The sequence below is a fragment of the Sinocyclocheilus grahami genome, unplaced genomic scaffold (assembly GCF_001515645.1).
Source record: "Sinocyclocheilus grahami isolate Dianchi unplaced genomic scaffold, SAMN03320097.WGS_v1.1 scaffold35.1, whole genome shotgun sequence".
In the NCBI taxonomy this organism is placed as follows: Eukaryota; Metazoa; Chordata; class Actinopteri; order Cypriniformes; family Cyprinidae; genus Sinocyclocheilus; species Sinocyclocheilus grahami.
This window is the reverse complement of record NW_015505214.1, coordinates 2,359,031-2,373,576: the sequence shown is the minus strand read 5'-3', so window position 1 is coordinate 2,373,576 and position 14,546 is coordinate 2,359,031. Positions and strand designations below refer to the sequence as shown.

Here is a 14,546-nt window from a genome sequence, read left to right as displayed (position 1 = left end):
TACATAACAGTTTTTACCCTCTGTCTGACACTTTTAACTAAGCAGCCTGTTTTTTGTTTCTGTACCTTTAAGTATTCTGTATGCAAATGTTATAATTATTAACCCAGGGGTGTCCATGATGCTTGGAGAAAACATTTTGTTAATGTTCCCAATCGTCTCAGTTTAGCTGGCACACAACCCTCCAAAGCAGGCTCATGGAAAGTCATTCTTCATCCAGGTTTTTTTGAGCCAATCACGTGAGCTGTAAAAGCCATGTGGCTAAACACTCCGAAAGCTGCAACATTGTGTTGCAAGAACGCTGATTGGTTGATGGCACAAAAAGAATGCACACAGACGGTCCCAAATCCTTAAAGTGGCGACTGTCCATTACATACTTTTAGAGAGCTTGGCAAAAACATCTACTATCATGTAATGAGTAATTTGCTGTTTTCTATTTTGTAAGAATACGTGGCAACCTTTGAATCACTGTAGATGGAGATGCTTTTCAGGTCCAGATGTTGTGCACTGTAAAAAAAAAAATAAAAATAAAGACTGCGATTTTAACGATTGTAACTGTAAAAATGCTACAGTAAAAACCTTTTAATTGGTTAACGGTAAATTCCCCTACTATATACAGTGAAAAACTGTATTGGACATTACATGTAATTTTACGGTAATATACAGTTTATGAAAGTGGAAAAAGAATGTATAAGTTACAGTGAAAAAACGTAAATTGACATTCCCAGAATGTCCTGCTTTGCATTTCACATTTAATTTTTTTCTTGTAACTATTTCTTAGTTTTTTTCTTATCAGTTGTGTACATTAGAGTTGTATGTTACATCTAATGTTGTTAAATGAATGTTTCTTGCATTATTTCAGTTTCATGTGTGTTACCATTATGGTGTTTGGTGTTTGTGTGAATGACACGGTGCACCTTCTATATATCTTAGTATTTAAAAGCTGCTTGTGATGGGCTTTGGTTCATCATGTGACTTTCTCATCACCACCTGCTTTTGTTGGTTATCAGTGTATTACAAAGGTACAAAACAGATTTCAATACTTCAGTAGGTCGGTATATTAACATTTATATCAGTTAATGAAATACGGTTTTTAAATGTAAATGTAGTTAAATCTGTAAAAAACTAAAATGTTGCTTCCATATTTTTTTACGGTACATTTTCTTACAGTGGTTGTTGCAGGAGGGAATTACTTCTAACCAGACAAACCTTGACCACTCTCTTTGTGCAGGTGTACTTCATACTAGGGTTGACCTAAATACTGAATAAGCATTAATATAATATATAGGGTGTCATGTCTAAATGAGGTTGTGTCAATAGAACCATGAGGATTTCTGAAGAAGCCATTATTGCAGCTTAGTTTCCAAAAGTGGAAAATCCAGTTTTCCATGATTTGACCCCTTTAACATTCGTGAAAATGTGTGTATACTTTATAAGCCATGAGTAGAAACCCTCTCTTTTAACCATAGGCAATCATGTATTCTGGCTCTCTGAGCGTAGAGTCTGTGGCAGAGAGCTGCTTTCCTCATTTACCACGGTTGGGAAAGATTAGCACATGGGTCTGGGCTGGTTTTAAAGCGCCATCATTGTCTCCATGTAGACTGAGATACTCATGCCAAACCGTCCAACCATCCCTCTCTTCTACTTGTTGCCTTGGAGACCAGTGAAACCACAGGTGCATGTCTGCTCCTCCTCTGCCTCCTATAGAGAGGGGTCGTGTGGCTCTGGCAGGCAGGTGAGCTGGAGGTGTACCCGGATGCCGTGCTGGAGCTGGTGAATGATGTACGTCAGTCTGTGATGTTGTTTAGCAGACGTGTCGATAGCTAATTGAGGGCAGATGGAAGACTGGTGGGGGAAGTTATGAATTAAGTCATGGGGAGTGTATTTGAATTACCCTGCACCCCTGGTGGAAACGGCATGCTGGGCCAATGGCTCCTCCAGCAGTGTGAAAAACACAAACACACACATAGATACATGAAATAAAGTTGCTTCCCCCAACCTTTTTGGCAATTGCCAGCTTGTCGGCCCGTCTAATCAAACCTTTCCCTTAATTGTCTTGCGTAGTGTGTCGGTAAACACTGCTGATCATTGCTATAGCGTCTGTTCTGTAACTACGATAATATCAGTGTGCTTTCATCATCCCGTCTCACTTATTTTTGTGCTTAATTCGAAAGCCGAGATCAAAGCGGCACAGTTTGAATTTCATGCCTTGTGTGAGTTGTGTTTTTTGGTAAAGGGAAATGTGGATCTGGAAGCCCCCTGATGGAGGGCAGACAGCTTAATTAGGTGGAGAACGGCTTCTTTGATCTAAAAATATATGCCAGTGTTTGCCTGTTGAGGCAGTTTTAAAGGTGCCTCTGTATTCACTAGACAACGAGGGTCTCGAGTGCTAAGTCTAATCCTCCTCCCCACTTTTTCTCAATACTTTGCAAAAATGTACTCGGTGATAATGTACAGTTTATTTAAAAACAAACTTTGAAGGTTCTTGAGAGCATCAGGCTACAGTGAGTCTATTTCAAATCTGCGTTTAGAGTAGGGCTCTTTAAGACTTTAGTACCAATTCCATTTTAGCCCACCTTGCAAGTAAAAGTCCTTGCACACCGAGTCCGAAATTTTCCTATGTGTTTTTTCGTATTCGTCATCCTAAAAATTTGTCGCACACTGAGTCCAATGTGTATTAATTAATCCGTTGCGAAAAAATTTGGCAAAACAGTACTAAATGGAGTGCTAAATCAAGCAGTGAGGATGATTTTGTTGTCCTCTCGCTTCTTGAAAAGAAAAAAAGAATATTGGGTCCATCCAATCCTGAGATATAGAGAGAAAGGAGAGTCCCCCTTCATTATTAAAGAGCAGTAGGATTATCAGGGGCGATTCAAAATTTACTTCAGGATGTCAGTGACTCAATTCGATGCTTTGCTAGAGATACTAGAGCCACATATTAAAAAGAAGACCACCAATTTCTGTGAACTCCGTGTGCACGGATCTATACAGTGCTTTGTGCTTCTTCTTTCTTAGGCTATGCGTTTTCAGTGAGATTTTTTTATGTGAGATTTCAGTGGCGATTTGAATAGATGTAATTGAGAGACATGGTGCACTGCAAACGAGAACCAATCAAAAGTTTCAGAATAGCATCGCTTTACTGAACAGCCATTAAATGGCAGGAGCCATTGTGCACATCAAAAACAGGCAAAGCAACAAATTAATATAATTCAACATATCCTATCTTTTTGCAGAAAATATTGTAACCCCCTTTGTAGGCCTACAAATAAGTAACTGTAATTCAATTAAACATTATTTTTCCTCAGTAACTGTAATGGATTACAGTTACTATTTTGTAACTAGTTACTCCACAACACTGACAAGTTGAGGTCCACTTCACTCTAGGGGTGGTCCTTAGCTCCAACCCAGATCAAACTCATCTGCCTATAGTTTTCTAGAAATCCTGAAGACCTTGATTGGATTGCTTTGGTGTGTTTGATTAGGGTTGGAGCTAAACTCAGCTGGAAAGTGGATCTAGAGTGTCAGAGTGGCCCACCCTTGCTATAAAGTATCTCGTAATATTGTTAATCTTGATAAAGATATCGAAAGATTAAAGATGTTTCATGACAGTACTTTGTCTTTTTTGTGTTTCAGAGCATAGGAAAGGGTTCTCTCTGGTCTATTGATCCTGACTACAGACACAATCTGATTCAGGCGCTGAAGAAGACTCCATATCATCCGTATTCCCCTCGGCTTCCAAAACCTTCTACCTCCCCGTCTACCTCTCCTCAGCAATACCACAGGTAACGCCTCAATTTATCACTCAGGTTTTTTTCTTTTTCCTCTTTACTTTTCCTCTGCACCTAACAGTTATTGCTTTTTTTCACTGTTCGTCAGTTTGTTTTGTTCTGGTACTTTCATTCACACTTTCCGTTTTGTGTGGCCCTGAAAATCCTAGTCCAGACTTTTCCGTTTCTAAATAAAGGAGCATGAGCAAAATGTGACTGAGAGGACGTTAACTTTACCATGGGATGAATAATTTTGACCGTAAAAGAGCTTTGGATTAAACAAATCTTCTCTTTATCTTTAAGAAAGAGAAAGATAGGAAGCCCGAAGGGAAGAAAGATCACATACAAGCCTTTCTTTGGTGACCTCTCTTATGACCTTCCTGTGAAGAACACATTGGTCCAGTGTGTGAGGGTTTTGGGTCAGTTCCTCACTCATTCTTGAACACTCTGTGAGCGACTGGACATGGTCCTCTGGGGAATCTGTGGGATGTAAAGTAACGGCACACGCTTGCCCTTCCTGAGTCGTTTCTTCTCCTCTGCTGTTGCTGTGACGACCAGAGTACCTCCATGGCAACACATGCATAAGACAGGTGGAACAGTAGCACAAAGCTATTTGTCTGGCAAAAGAAGAAAAAAAAAAAACAGAGATAGGACAGACAGTTAGTGCTAAGAAATAGATTATAGGCTTAGCAACACTAAACTCCATAGCAACAGAAGATGTTGGATGCCTGTTTTCTTGCTTTTCTCTTGATTCCCCCCCCCCCCCCCCCCCCCCCCCCCCCCCCCTCCCCTCCGCTCCTCGGCACGCGCGCCGCCCGTCCGCGAAACTTTTAACTCCTTTGTTTTGTTTCCCCCCCCCCCCCCCCCCCCGCGCTCTTGTTTCCTCTTGTGGGATGAAGGAACTGCTCTCAGTAGTTTGTGGTCTCTAGTTCTCTTTTGGGAAATGAAAGTCAGTTACTGTGTAAACAGTTGTACAGTCAATTAAACAGTTGTTCTGTTTACAAACACAAAGCTTTTTTGCTTTCATTTTGCAAGTGGCTTTTTTCATCAATTGTAGAGTCTTGGAGGCAAACAAGTAAACAAGGTTGAGCCTAGTTAGTACCTGGATGGGAGACCTCTTGGGAAAACTAGTGGAGCTTATCCACTGCATGGTACAGCCCGGTACGGTTCACTTTTGGGGGATTTTCCACTGGGTACAGTACCTGGTCCTTTTTTCAGTACCACCTCGGTTGAGGTTCCAAGTGAACCGTACCGTTACCAAAACGTGATGTGTAAACTCTGCTGATCACGGATTGGCCGGAGAGAATCGTCCCTACCTGCGTCACTGAACTAGCGACACAAACACAACAGACCCGCTAGATTTAAATCAGCACAGCCAACGAAGGATCAAATGCAACTGTTTTGAACGAGCACCCTTTTTTTAACAACCCAAAAATGGCTGTTTCGTGGTCTGTTGAGGAAGTACAGACGTTCCTCTCATTGATAGCAGAGGAGCGGATCCAGCGAGAGCTTGATGGGGCAACGCGGAATGAAAAAGTTTTTCAGGAGTCGCGGCAGTAGAGGCGGCGCAACTATAACGACATGTGAATAATCCCGCCCACTCTAAAGCGGTACTGAACTGCAGTGGAAACGCAAACCAAGCCTAATCGTACCACGCAGTGGAAAAGCGCCATAAGTTGCTTCTGGAAGAGGTGTTAGTGAGACCAGCAGGGGGTGCTCACCCTGTGGTCTGTGTGGCTCCTAATGCCCCAGTGTAGTGATGGGGACACTATATTTTAAAAAGCACCGTCGTTCGGAAGAGATGTTAAACCGAGGTCCTGACTCTCTGTGGTCATTGAAAATCCCATGGCACTTCTTGTAAAGAGTAGGGGTGTATCCCCGGTGTCCTGGCCAAATTCCCTCCACTGGCCCTTGTCAATCATGGCCTCTTAATAATCCCCATCCACTTGATTGGCTCTATGACTCTCTCTCCTCTCCACCTGTAGCTGGTGTGTGGTGAGCGCACCGGCGCCGTTGTTCTGTGGCTGCCGTCGCATCATCCAAGTGGATGCTGCACACTAGTGGTGGTTGAGGAGAGATCCCCTCATATGATTGTAAATCGCTATATAAATGCCCCATCCATCCATCTATCCTTTAAACCAAATTTATTCTCTGTTGCTGTAAAAAAAGTTATGGCAGCTTATGCTTTTACATTACTTTAACTCATCAAAATAAGTTGAGCAATTAGATTTTTTTCAAGTTGGTTTAATGTAATTTAAGTTGAAATGACTTGTACAACCAGTTGATTATACTTAAAAAAAAAAATCAAGGCAGCAACTGAAGTAAAGTGTTTCAGTTGAAATAGGATGGATTTTTTTTTTACATTGTGGAAATATGATAGCTTAAATAGTTTTACATGGTCCAAGCTAGTTTAGATGGTTTATTTCATAAAGCTGTGATGTAACATAAGTAGCAACAGATTCTTTCTTCGATATTGTGAACTATATTCGTGTAAACTGAATTGGGTAGTTGAGAATTGGATGGAGGCAGATCTAATTACGAGCTTGCAGTCAATTGTTAGAAAGAGGTGGGGTTTAAGCTGACAAAATGATTGGAGATGTCTGGCATAGAAGTAAAAATAGAAGTTTAAATATACTGTAAAGAAAATGCAGTATACTAATTTTATATTATTTTATATATAATAAATATTTTACATAACAGGTGTACTTTAAATTTGGTATAAAATTAAAGCCTTATGTCTAAATAAGTTATGTTCCAAATTTGAAATTGATATAAAAAAAAATTGAGGTTCCTGTGAGATTTTATTTAGGCGTTATACCACAAACAGCCACCGGGTGCCATCCAAACTCCATTACATTTTTTATGCATTTTTCTGTCACAAATGTCTAGATTTCTCTGTCAATATTGCATTATACCACCAAATATGGAATCCTGAGACTCAGGCCTTTCCAATGATATGTTTTTTTTCAAGATTATAAAAAGTTTTGATTGTAAAAGAGCGTAATGCATTTTGTAATATGACACTTGACACCGCCCACTAAGGGGGGAGGAGACCGCCAAAAGATTTTAAAGTACCATTTCCATGGTAACGCAATGTCCAATTTCAAAATGGTTTTCACAGGATGAATCTTGGGCTTCTACGCTTTCAAAGGATATATGATTTATGATAATTACTAAACGATTTGATAGAGAAAAAGGACAACAAAAAAAAGAGTGCCAAGCGTCCCACAGGTGGGACGGTGACAGTTAAGGGGTTTTAAATCCATGCATCGATTGTTTAAAATAAGATCAATAACATGCATTTAAAAATAAGATTGGGTGAATTGTCATTTCATGCCCAATTTAATGTGTGTTGTAAAGAGTGGCAATGCTTTACTCAAATTTTTTTTTAAATAATGTATTGTATGTTGTATACATCTAATGCATTTATTATGCAATTAGAACTGCTCATACTCGATTCAAATATTTTACATTTTATGACAGCGGGATAAATTTTACAACATTAGGATAATGAGATCAGATAAATGTGATGTCAGTCTGCTCATCTGTGAATCTCAACACCCCCAGCTGTTCCTATCACTTAAAAAAGTGATGCTCATGGTGAGTTTGAGGATCTGATTTCAAGACTAAAAGAGTGAGTCAATCTAAGTTAAAGGATAATATCGATTGTTATTGGAAGAACAAGCCATTTGGATCCATTGCTTTGGACAGTCTATAATGAGTAATCATGGTAAATAATGGGATTTCCAAGCCTCGCCAGAAAGTCTGTACTAGTTCAATTCGATTCTTGCTCAACCTCTCAGTCTCCAGTTTGCATTCCACACCATCATATCTCATATACTTCCTCCCCTGCTTTTATCTGACTCTGACTAGGATTTCAGAAGTTCACAAAACAAAAGTTTTTTTTTCATTATGTGATTTTATCACTCAATGCTCTTAACAGTATCTCGATTTTCTCTCTCATTCTCGCTCTGTGTTTATAACCCTCAGTCCTCCACTATGGCCAGGAAGTCCACTCTTCAGGAAGAATGGAGGAGTGCTCTTACAAGGTAAAAGCCCTATGTTTTTTTGTAATTTCTTCTAATCTATTTCTTAAAAGACACCATTATAATCAAAAGTTTTGTGGGATTTAATCAGTTTATTAGCTTTGAAACCATGTACTCCTCGCTGTTGATAAATTAGCCTATAGTGAATATACACTACCATTCAAAAGTTTGGGGTCAGTATGATTTAAAAGTCTTATGCTCATCAAGGCAGCATTTAGTTGATCAAAAATACAAGAAAAACAGTAATATATTTTACATACGTTTTCTATTTTAGTATATTTTAAAATGCAATTTATTCCTGTGATATTAAAGCTGAATTTTCAGTATCATTACTCCAGTCTTCAGTGCCACATGATCCTTCAAACATCATTCTAATATGCTGATTTGTTGCTCATGAAACATTTATTATTTTCAGTTTGGAAATCATTTGTGCTGCTTATTTTTGTGGAAAGCATGATGTATTTTTTTCAGGATTTCAGGAAATGTTCAAAAGAACAACATTTATTTGAAATAGAAATTTTAAAAATATATGGACATGTCTTTACTGTCATTTTTGATCAATTTAATGCATCCTTGCTGAATAAATGTTAATTTCTTTCAAATAAATAAAAAGAAAAAGTACTTAATGTAAGTACTCTTACAAGAAAACAGAACAAAAATATTGATGACTCATCCTGTACTACACAGATTTTTGTCCAATCAAATAATTACAATAAAATAACCCACCTCCTAATACCACCTGTCACCATCCAGCAAATAAAAATCATGTTCATGGTTGCAGCGTAGCCTTTTAGCTTATTAGCCATGTAAAAATATTTTTTTTAAATATGATGAGTTCTCCAATAAGTCCCACTCAAACTTCTAGTTTTAATATGAAATATTTCAGAACAGGAAAGAAAACTGTGCCCGTCAAGTGATTTTCATGCGCCCTGTAAAAGCACCTTGCAAGAGATCCTTGACTTTGATTTATAAAAAACCCTCTTTATCACACAAATAGCTGCATTGCACCTACGGATTACCTTTGTAATACCTTGGGAATCATTCTTTTTTTTTTACCACTGATTCTTTCATTTCCCACAACTGCTCCTTCATCTCTCTCTTTCAGTTCATCTGTTTGTCTCTCTCTCTTTCGCTCCCTGTTGGTGTCGCGGCCGTTTAAATGTCCATTCGATTCCAATCAGGGTGCTCTCTTTCCACTCCTCCGCGAGCAGCTTAAATGGAAGGAAATGGATACATTATCTGTCTGTAGTGGCTCCCCTCTCCTCCTCGTCTGCTCTTGATAATGGAATAATGGAGGCAGAGCTGCCTGTGAAAAGTGTCTGAGCAGGGCTATTGGCATTTGAGTGATGTGAATGTCTTGATGGCTGTCTACATAAAAGCAAAGAGCTCAGTGTGTGTGTGTGTGTGTGTCAACTGCTCGACTGCTCTTAGCTCAAGGCAACTTCACTTAAGCTTGCTACTAGCTTACAGTTTGTGAGTGGCTGGACACCTGTGAAGGCTAGTGTCTTTTTGCCGTGTCCCTTAAAGTGATAGTTCACTCAAAAATGAAACTTCTGTCATAATTTATTAACTCTCAGGGGATTCACTGGAGAATCACTTTTCATTTTTCTGCCTGCTGTGAAACCAGTACCGGTGGATTGAATACTATTATTGACCTTTCAACAAATCAGTTGAGCGAACATAATGTCAGTTAATATTTATGATGAAATGGTTTATAATGTGTCCATCCTACTTTTCACTCACCTTCATGTTGTTCCAAATACAAATTACTTTTTTCCTTTGAGATGTTTAGCAGAATGTTCACGCTGCTCTTTTCCATGCAGAAAGGTGGCAAAAAGCACCTTCAGAAAGTAATTCATATGACTTACATACTACACTTTAAGTCTTCTAAAGCCATACAATAGCTTGGTTTGAGGAACGTATGACAGGATTTTAATTTTCAGGTGAATTTTTCCTGTGAGGTGGACAAGATTTTTCTCAGGGTGATGTTCTTCAGATCTTTTAGGGCAGTGGTTCTCAACCAGGGCACCAGGAACCACTAGAGGGCATCAGCACAACTCCAACGGTCCATTAAGATAGCTTAAAGGTGGGGTAAGTGATTTCTGGTAGCCAATGTTGGCATTTGAAATCACCAAAACAAACACGCCCCTACCCCAAAAGGGTCTCGCCCCTATTTTGATAGCTGCGCCCCACACATACGTACGCAACCCAGGCAACGATTAGTTCTGTGAAACAAAGCAAAACCAATGTTACACCGTTGGTGTAACACAGAGCGAGAATGAGAGAGAAAATCGAGATACTGTGAAGAGCATTGAGTGATAAAATCACATAATGAAAAAAAAACTTTTGTTTTATGAACTTCTGAAATCCTAGTCAGAGTCAGATAAAAGCAGGGGAGGAAGTATATGAGATATGATGGTGTGGAATGCAAACTGGAGACTGAGAGGTTGAGCAAGAATCTAATTGAACTAGTACAGACGTGAGTGGCGCGGCACGACAAAATACTATAGAACTCATTATAATCAGTGATGCTGTCTACACCATAGATATATATATATACATATCTATGGTCTACTAGATGCGGCACGACACGACAAATCCCCAACAGAAAACTGCTGCTGCGTTCTATTTATGACATATGGACACACATTTCTAATTATTTTCAATGGTCGCTTTGTCGCGTCCAGTGTACTAGACAGACTTTAGCTGTTGCGGCGCAGACACGGTGTTACTTGCCTATCAAGAAGAAACAAAGCAACCTCGGCATCCGATCGCATATTTACACGGGTCCTACTTCTTGCCTTGTTGCCTTAAGCTTTCTTTTGTTCCGCAGATGTTTTTTACTCTTTTGTGTTTTATCCGCCATCTATCTTTCTGTCGCTCGGCTCGCTAATGTCCGTCCTGTGCACTGAACGCTCTCTCCTCCACATCATGAGTAGACATGCCCCTCACTGTTGATTGGCTACAAGTTTGTTTTGCTAATCGGCCCGAATCAGTTTTCTAAAGCGTTTTTTAAAAAATTGCTTACCCCACCTTTAAGTTGGTTTAAAATAAGCTACATTTTACCTAAAAACAGCTACAATTCTAGATGTAAACTGACATATTTTAACATCACATTTTGTTACCTCAGCAGTTGACATTTCTGTTTTTTTCCCCTATTTTATACAGGTTTTCAAGACTGTGGATACTGAGAGATTTGCAAAAGTGTGATTTCTAGACCTGGAAATGTCACTTGTTAATCATTTCTAATTAATATACATTTGTAATAGTTCTGTCTCTGAAACATTCTATGAGGTGGGAATTTCTGAGGAATTTTAATTGTTTTTAAATAAAAATTATATTTTATATTCAAAAAATGGCAAAAAAAAATCCCCCTTGTACTACTGGAAAGTTCAGTTTTTGAAAAATGTGAAATTACAGAATATAATTAATTATTATTATATAAATTATTTTATTTAATTATCTTAATATATCCTCTCTGTAAACAAGCTAGCAAACCATTTTGAAAACAAGTGGCTTTGTCATTATAGCAGAAGTACCAGAAATATCTTACCGTACATGGGGGGCCTTTGATTATTGTCTTAGACAATGAGGGGCCTTGAAATCAAAAAAGTTGAGAACCGCTGTTTTTCAGTTCTCCTAAGCATTACTTTAAGATATTTATCAGTAATGTAGATGTTGTATGAGCAAAACAATTGCACAGAGAGGAGCATAAACTGCCTGTTCTGCTGTCGAATAGGAGTAATGTAATCCAGTCCAGTATATTTTCTCTGTTGTAATTGGGGTTTGTTTTTCACAGTTCCACAGAGAGTGATACAGCATAGCTCACGTGTTGCTGCTCAGGGGCTCTTTCCGGTTATCAGACCCCTTCCTTTGAGTCCTGTGAGCAAGAGGACCACAGCCGTGAGGTTTGAATATCCTTCTCCAGCAGTGTTGTTATTGTTAAACTCAACTATTGAAATCGTTTTTGGTAATTGAAAAATGCTGAAATAAAATAGAATATTAGATAAAAAAATAAACGTAAATGTTGGCAACTAACTGAAGTGAATATCAAGTGAAGTTTAATTTGAAGTACAAACATTTACAAAATGAAATAACTCAAACAAAAATGAAAGCTAAATGGAGATATTAACAATAATAAAAATGGTAAAAGCACATAAAACTAAAATGAAACTGTATTATATAATATTAATAATTACTATAATAGTGAATAAATAATACCTTTCTTGTCTTTAATTCATATAAATGGAGCTGACAGAAGAAAATGCAACTGCAAAGCAGTTAAAAAAAAAACACAAAATGCATTTTGTCTTGTTTTATGCCATTAAAATGTTTTTTCAATACATTTTTTTTTAACATAAACCTTACTAAATTTTGTTAGATATATGCTTAAAACAAGAACTAATTTAATGCAGTTTAATTAAAATATTTGACCATGTAAAATAAAGACAAAGATCAAATACTGTATTTTGGATGTTTTCCAGTATTGGCTATTTAAATTTGTTTATTTTCCATATTGTTACATTTACAGTACATCTAATGCTTACTTAAAATTAATCTTTAAAAACAATAATAACTGAATAGTGCCCTTAGCAAATCTCAGACTGAATAATCATGTTTTATACTGTATATTATATTATTCACATGTAGCATTTTAAATGACTCATTTTATTTTTAAATTTTTTATTGTAATATCAGCCATTTATTGATTACCAGCCATAACATAACACACCATATATACCCTGAATACACAGCAAGTCATATTGGATAATAGCATCTGTGTAACTTTAATAATGGTTTGCCTCTCTCTGTCTGCCTTAACAGATCAGCCCTGGGCGACTATCTGACCCGGGGTAAAAACAGCCTGCGCAGTGACTCTCCTCCACCCAGCGATGATCAGCAGGAGGACCACACATACAGCAGCTCACAGTCCCTAAATACAAAGGGGGACATTTCTTCCTCCCTCTCCTCCTGCTCCACTCAGGGTTCCCAGGAGGTCACGCTCACTGAGGTCAAGGAGGAGCAAAAAGACTTTCCGCTGGACGCCACGCCACCTCCTTCCCAGCTGCTCCAGCGCAGAAGACTGCTGTGGACCAAAGGTCACCTGCGGACCCCCGGCGACACGCTTCCCCTGAAGAAGAGACGGGCGGAAAAGCTCCTGGTCAAAGAAGAGGAAGACGAGGAGATGGAGGCGGCGGGGTCGTTGCTTCACCTGGCCGGCGTGCACACCGGCGTGAATAAAAATGCTCTGCGTACATGTAAGAAGGAGCTGAAAGAGGAAGCCAATGATTAGCAATGAACGAAAATCCCGTTAACACAGATCTAAATACTTCTGTTCCAGGATATCAGGTGAATTCTAGTCAGTTGTTGCAATATCAATAAAATCACTGTTGTCCCTTGTCAAATTTTATTTCTAGAGTGAAAGATTCTCATGTTCATGGTGTGTGTGTGTGTGTGTGTGTGTGTGTGTGTGTGTGTGTGTGAAGATGGAAAAAAGCCATAGTAAAATTTGGGTCATTTGAGTGAAAAATATTTTTCTTTTAATTCATCAAGCTTACCGAAAAATTGAAATGAATTAATTATGTTGTAGCAATCCTTCTAGTTCACATCAGAAAGCTGAATGGAGAGATTTTTATGCTGCTCTCAAGTGTGCCAAAGATATGAAACCTGTTGATGAAAGTGCAGTTAATCCATGCACACTTAGTAAGACCAATAATAGTTTCAAAAAGTAGTGATACCAACCTATACAAAAAACATCAGATGAATATCTGGGTCAATGACATGACGCTCAGTTGTCTTGGTCTGGGTTTATTGATTGATTTAAAAATACATTAAAAATGCAGTTCATACATACAATGCGTTTTTGGTGATGGGCATGGTTTAATTTCTAAATTAATAGTGATAGTTTTTGGGGCATAAAGTTAAAAATGTCAGTTTGATACAGCCGTCCTCATTAAAAGTAGTATGGCATTAAATTTTATTCCTTTAAAGGGGTCATATGATGAGATTTTCAATTTTTCCTTTCTCTTTGGAGTGTTACAAGCTCTTGGTGCGTAAAGTTGCAAAGACTAAAGTCTCAAATCCAAAGAGATATTCTTTATAAAAGTTAAGAGTCAGCCACACCTACCTAAAACAGCTCGTTCTAACACGCCCCCACATATCTACATCACTATGTGGGAAGATTTGCATAACGCCTCCCAACTGTTCACGCAAAGAAAGAAGGTGCAACTTTTATTCTCGCTGTAGTATTGTTGCCGCCGCCATGTCGTGAAGACGCTGTGTGCTTCATTGTGAGAGCGAAACTACATTGTTTGGCCTTCCAAAAGAGGACGATATCCGCTTCATCATGCCTGGCGCTTATCCGTGCTGGTTGCTGAGGAAATACATCAACTTTGCGCTGTGGATTGCCGGATCTGCTTTCACCGTGGACGAAGCAGAGTCCATCCCGGGGTCGTCACATGTGGTTGCCGCAAGCCCGCCGGATGCTTCTTCGTCGAATCCGCCAGCCTCCGCTCACTCTAGCCCGCCGTGTGTGACGCTGTGTGTTTCATTGTGAAAGCGAAAATATTTAGTTTGGTCTTCCAAAAGAGCACACGACTAGAAATCGGTGGTTAAGTTGTATTTACAACACTGTTCCAGAACACTTCAACCCAAATATTCAGATGTGTGCAGTGCATTTTATGGAGGACTGTTTCCTGATCCTGGTAGAGTAGACTACAATGCCGGCTGTTCTGAC

At 38.8% G+C, this 14,546-nt stretch overlaps 1 protein-coding gene across 1 annotated transcript in view; it reads left to right on the top strand.

Moving 5' to 3' along the window:
* The window catches only part of LOC107581482 (forkhead box protein N3-like), a 56,204-nt gene extending 42,357 nt beyond the window's left edge, over positions 1 to 13,847 (top strand). The window contains exons 3-6 of the mRNA XM_016267060.1: positions 3,631 to 3,779; positions 7,755 to 7,813; positions 11,610 to 11,718; positions 12,635 to 13,847. Coding sequence (XP_016122546.1) covers positions 3,631 to 3,779; positions 7,755 to 7,813; positions 11,610 to 11,718; positions 12,635 to 13,103 — 786 coding nt within the window. The 3' untranslated portion in view covers positions 13,104 to 13,847. The remainder of the gene's footprint in view (positions 1 to 3,630; positions 3,780 to 7,754; positions 7,814 to 11,609; positions 11,719 to 12,634) is intronic.
* Positions 13,848 to 14,546: the final 699 nt, after the last annotated feature.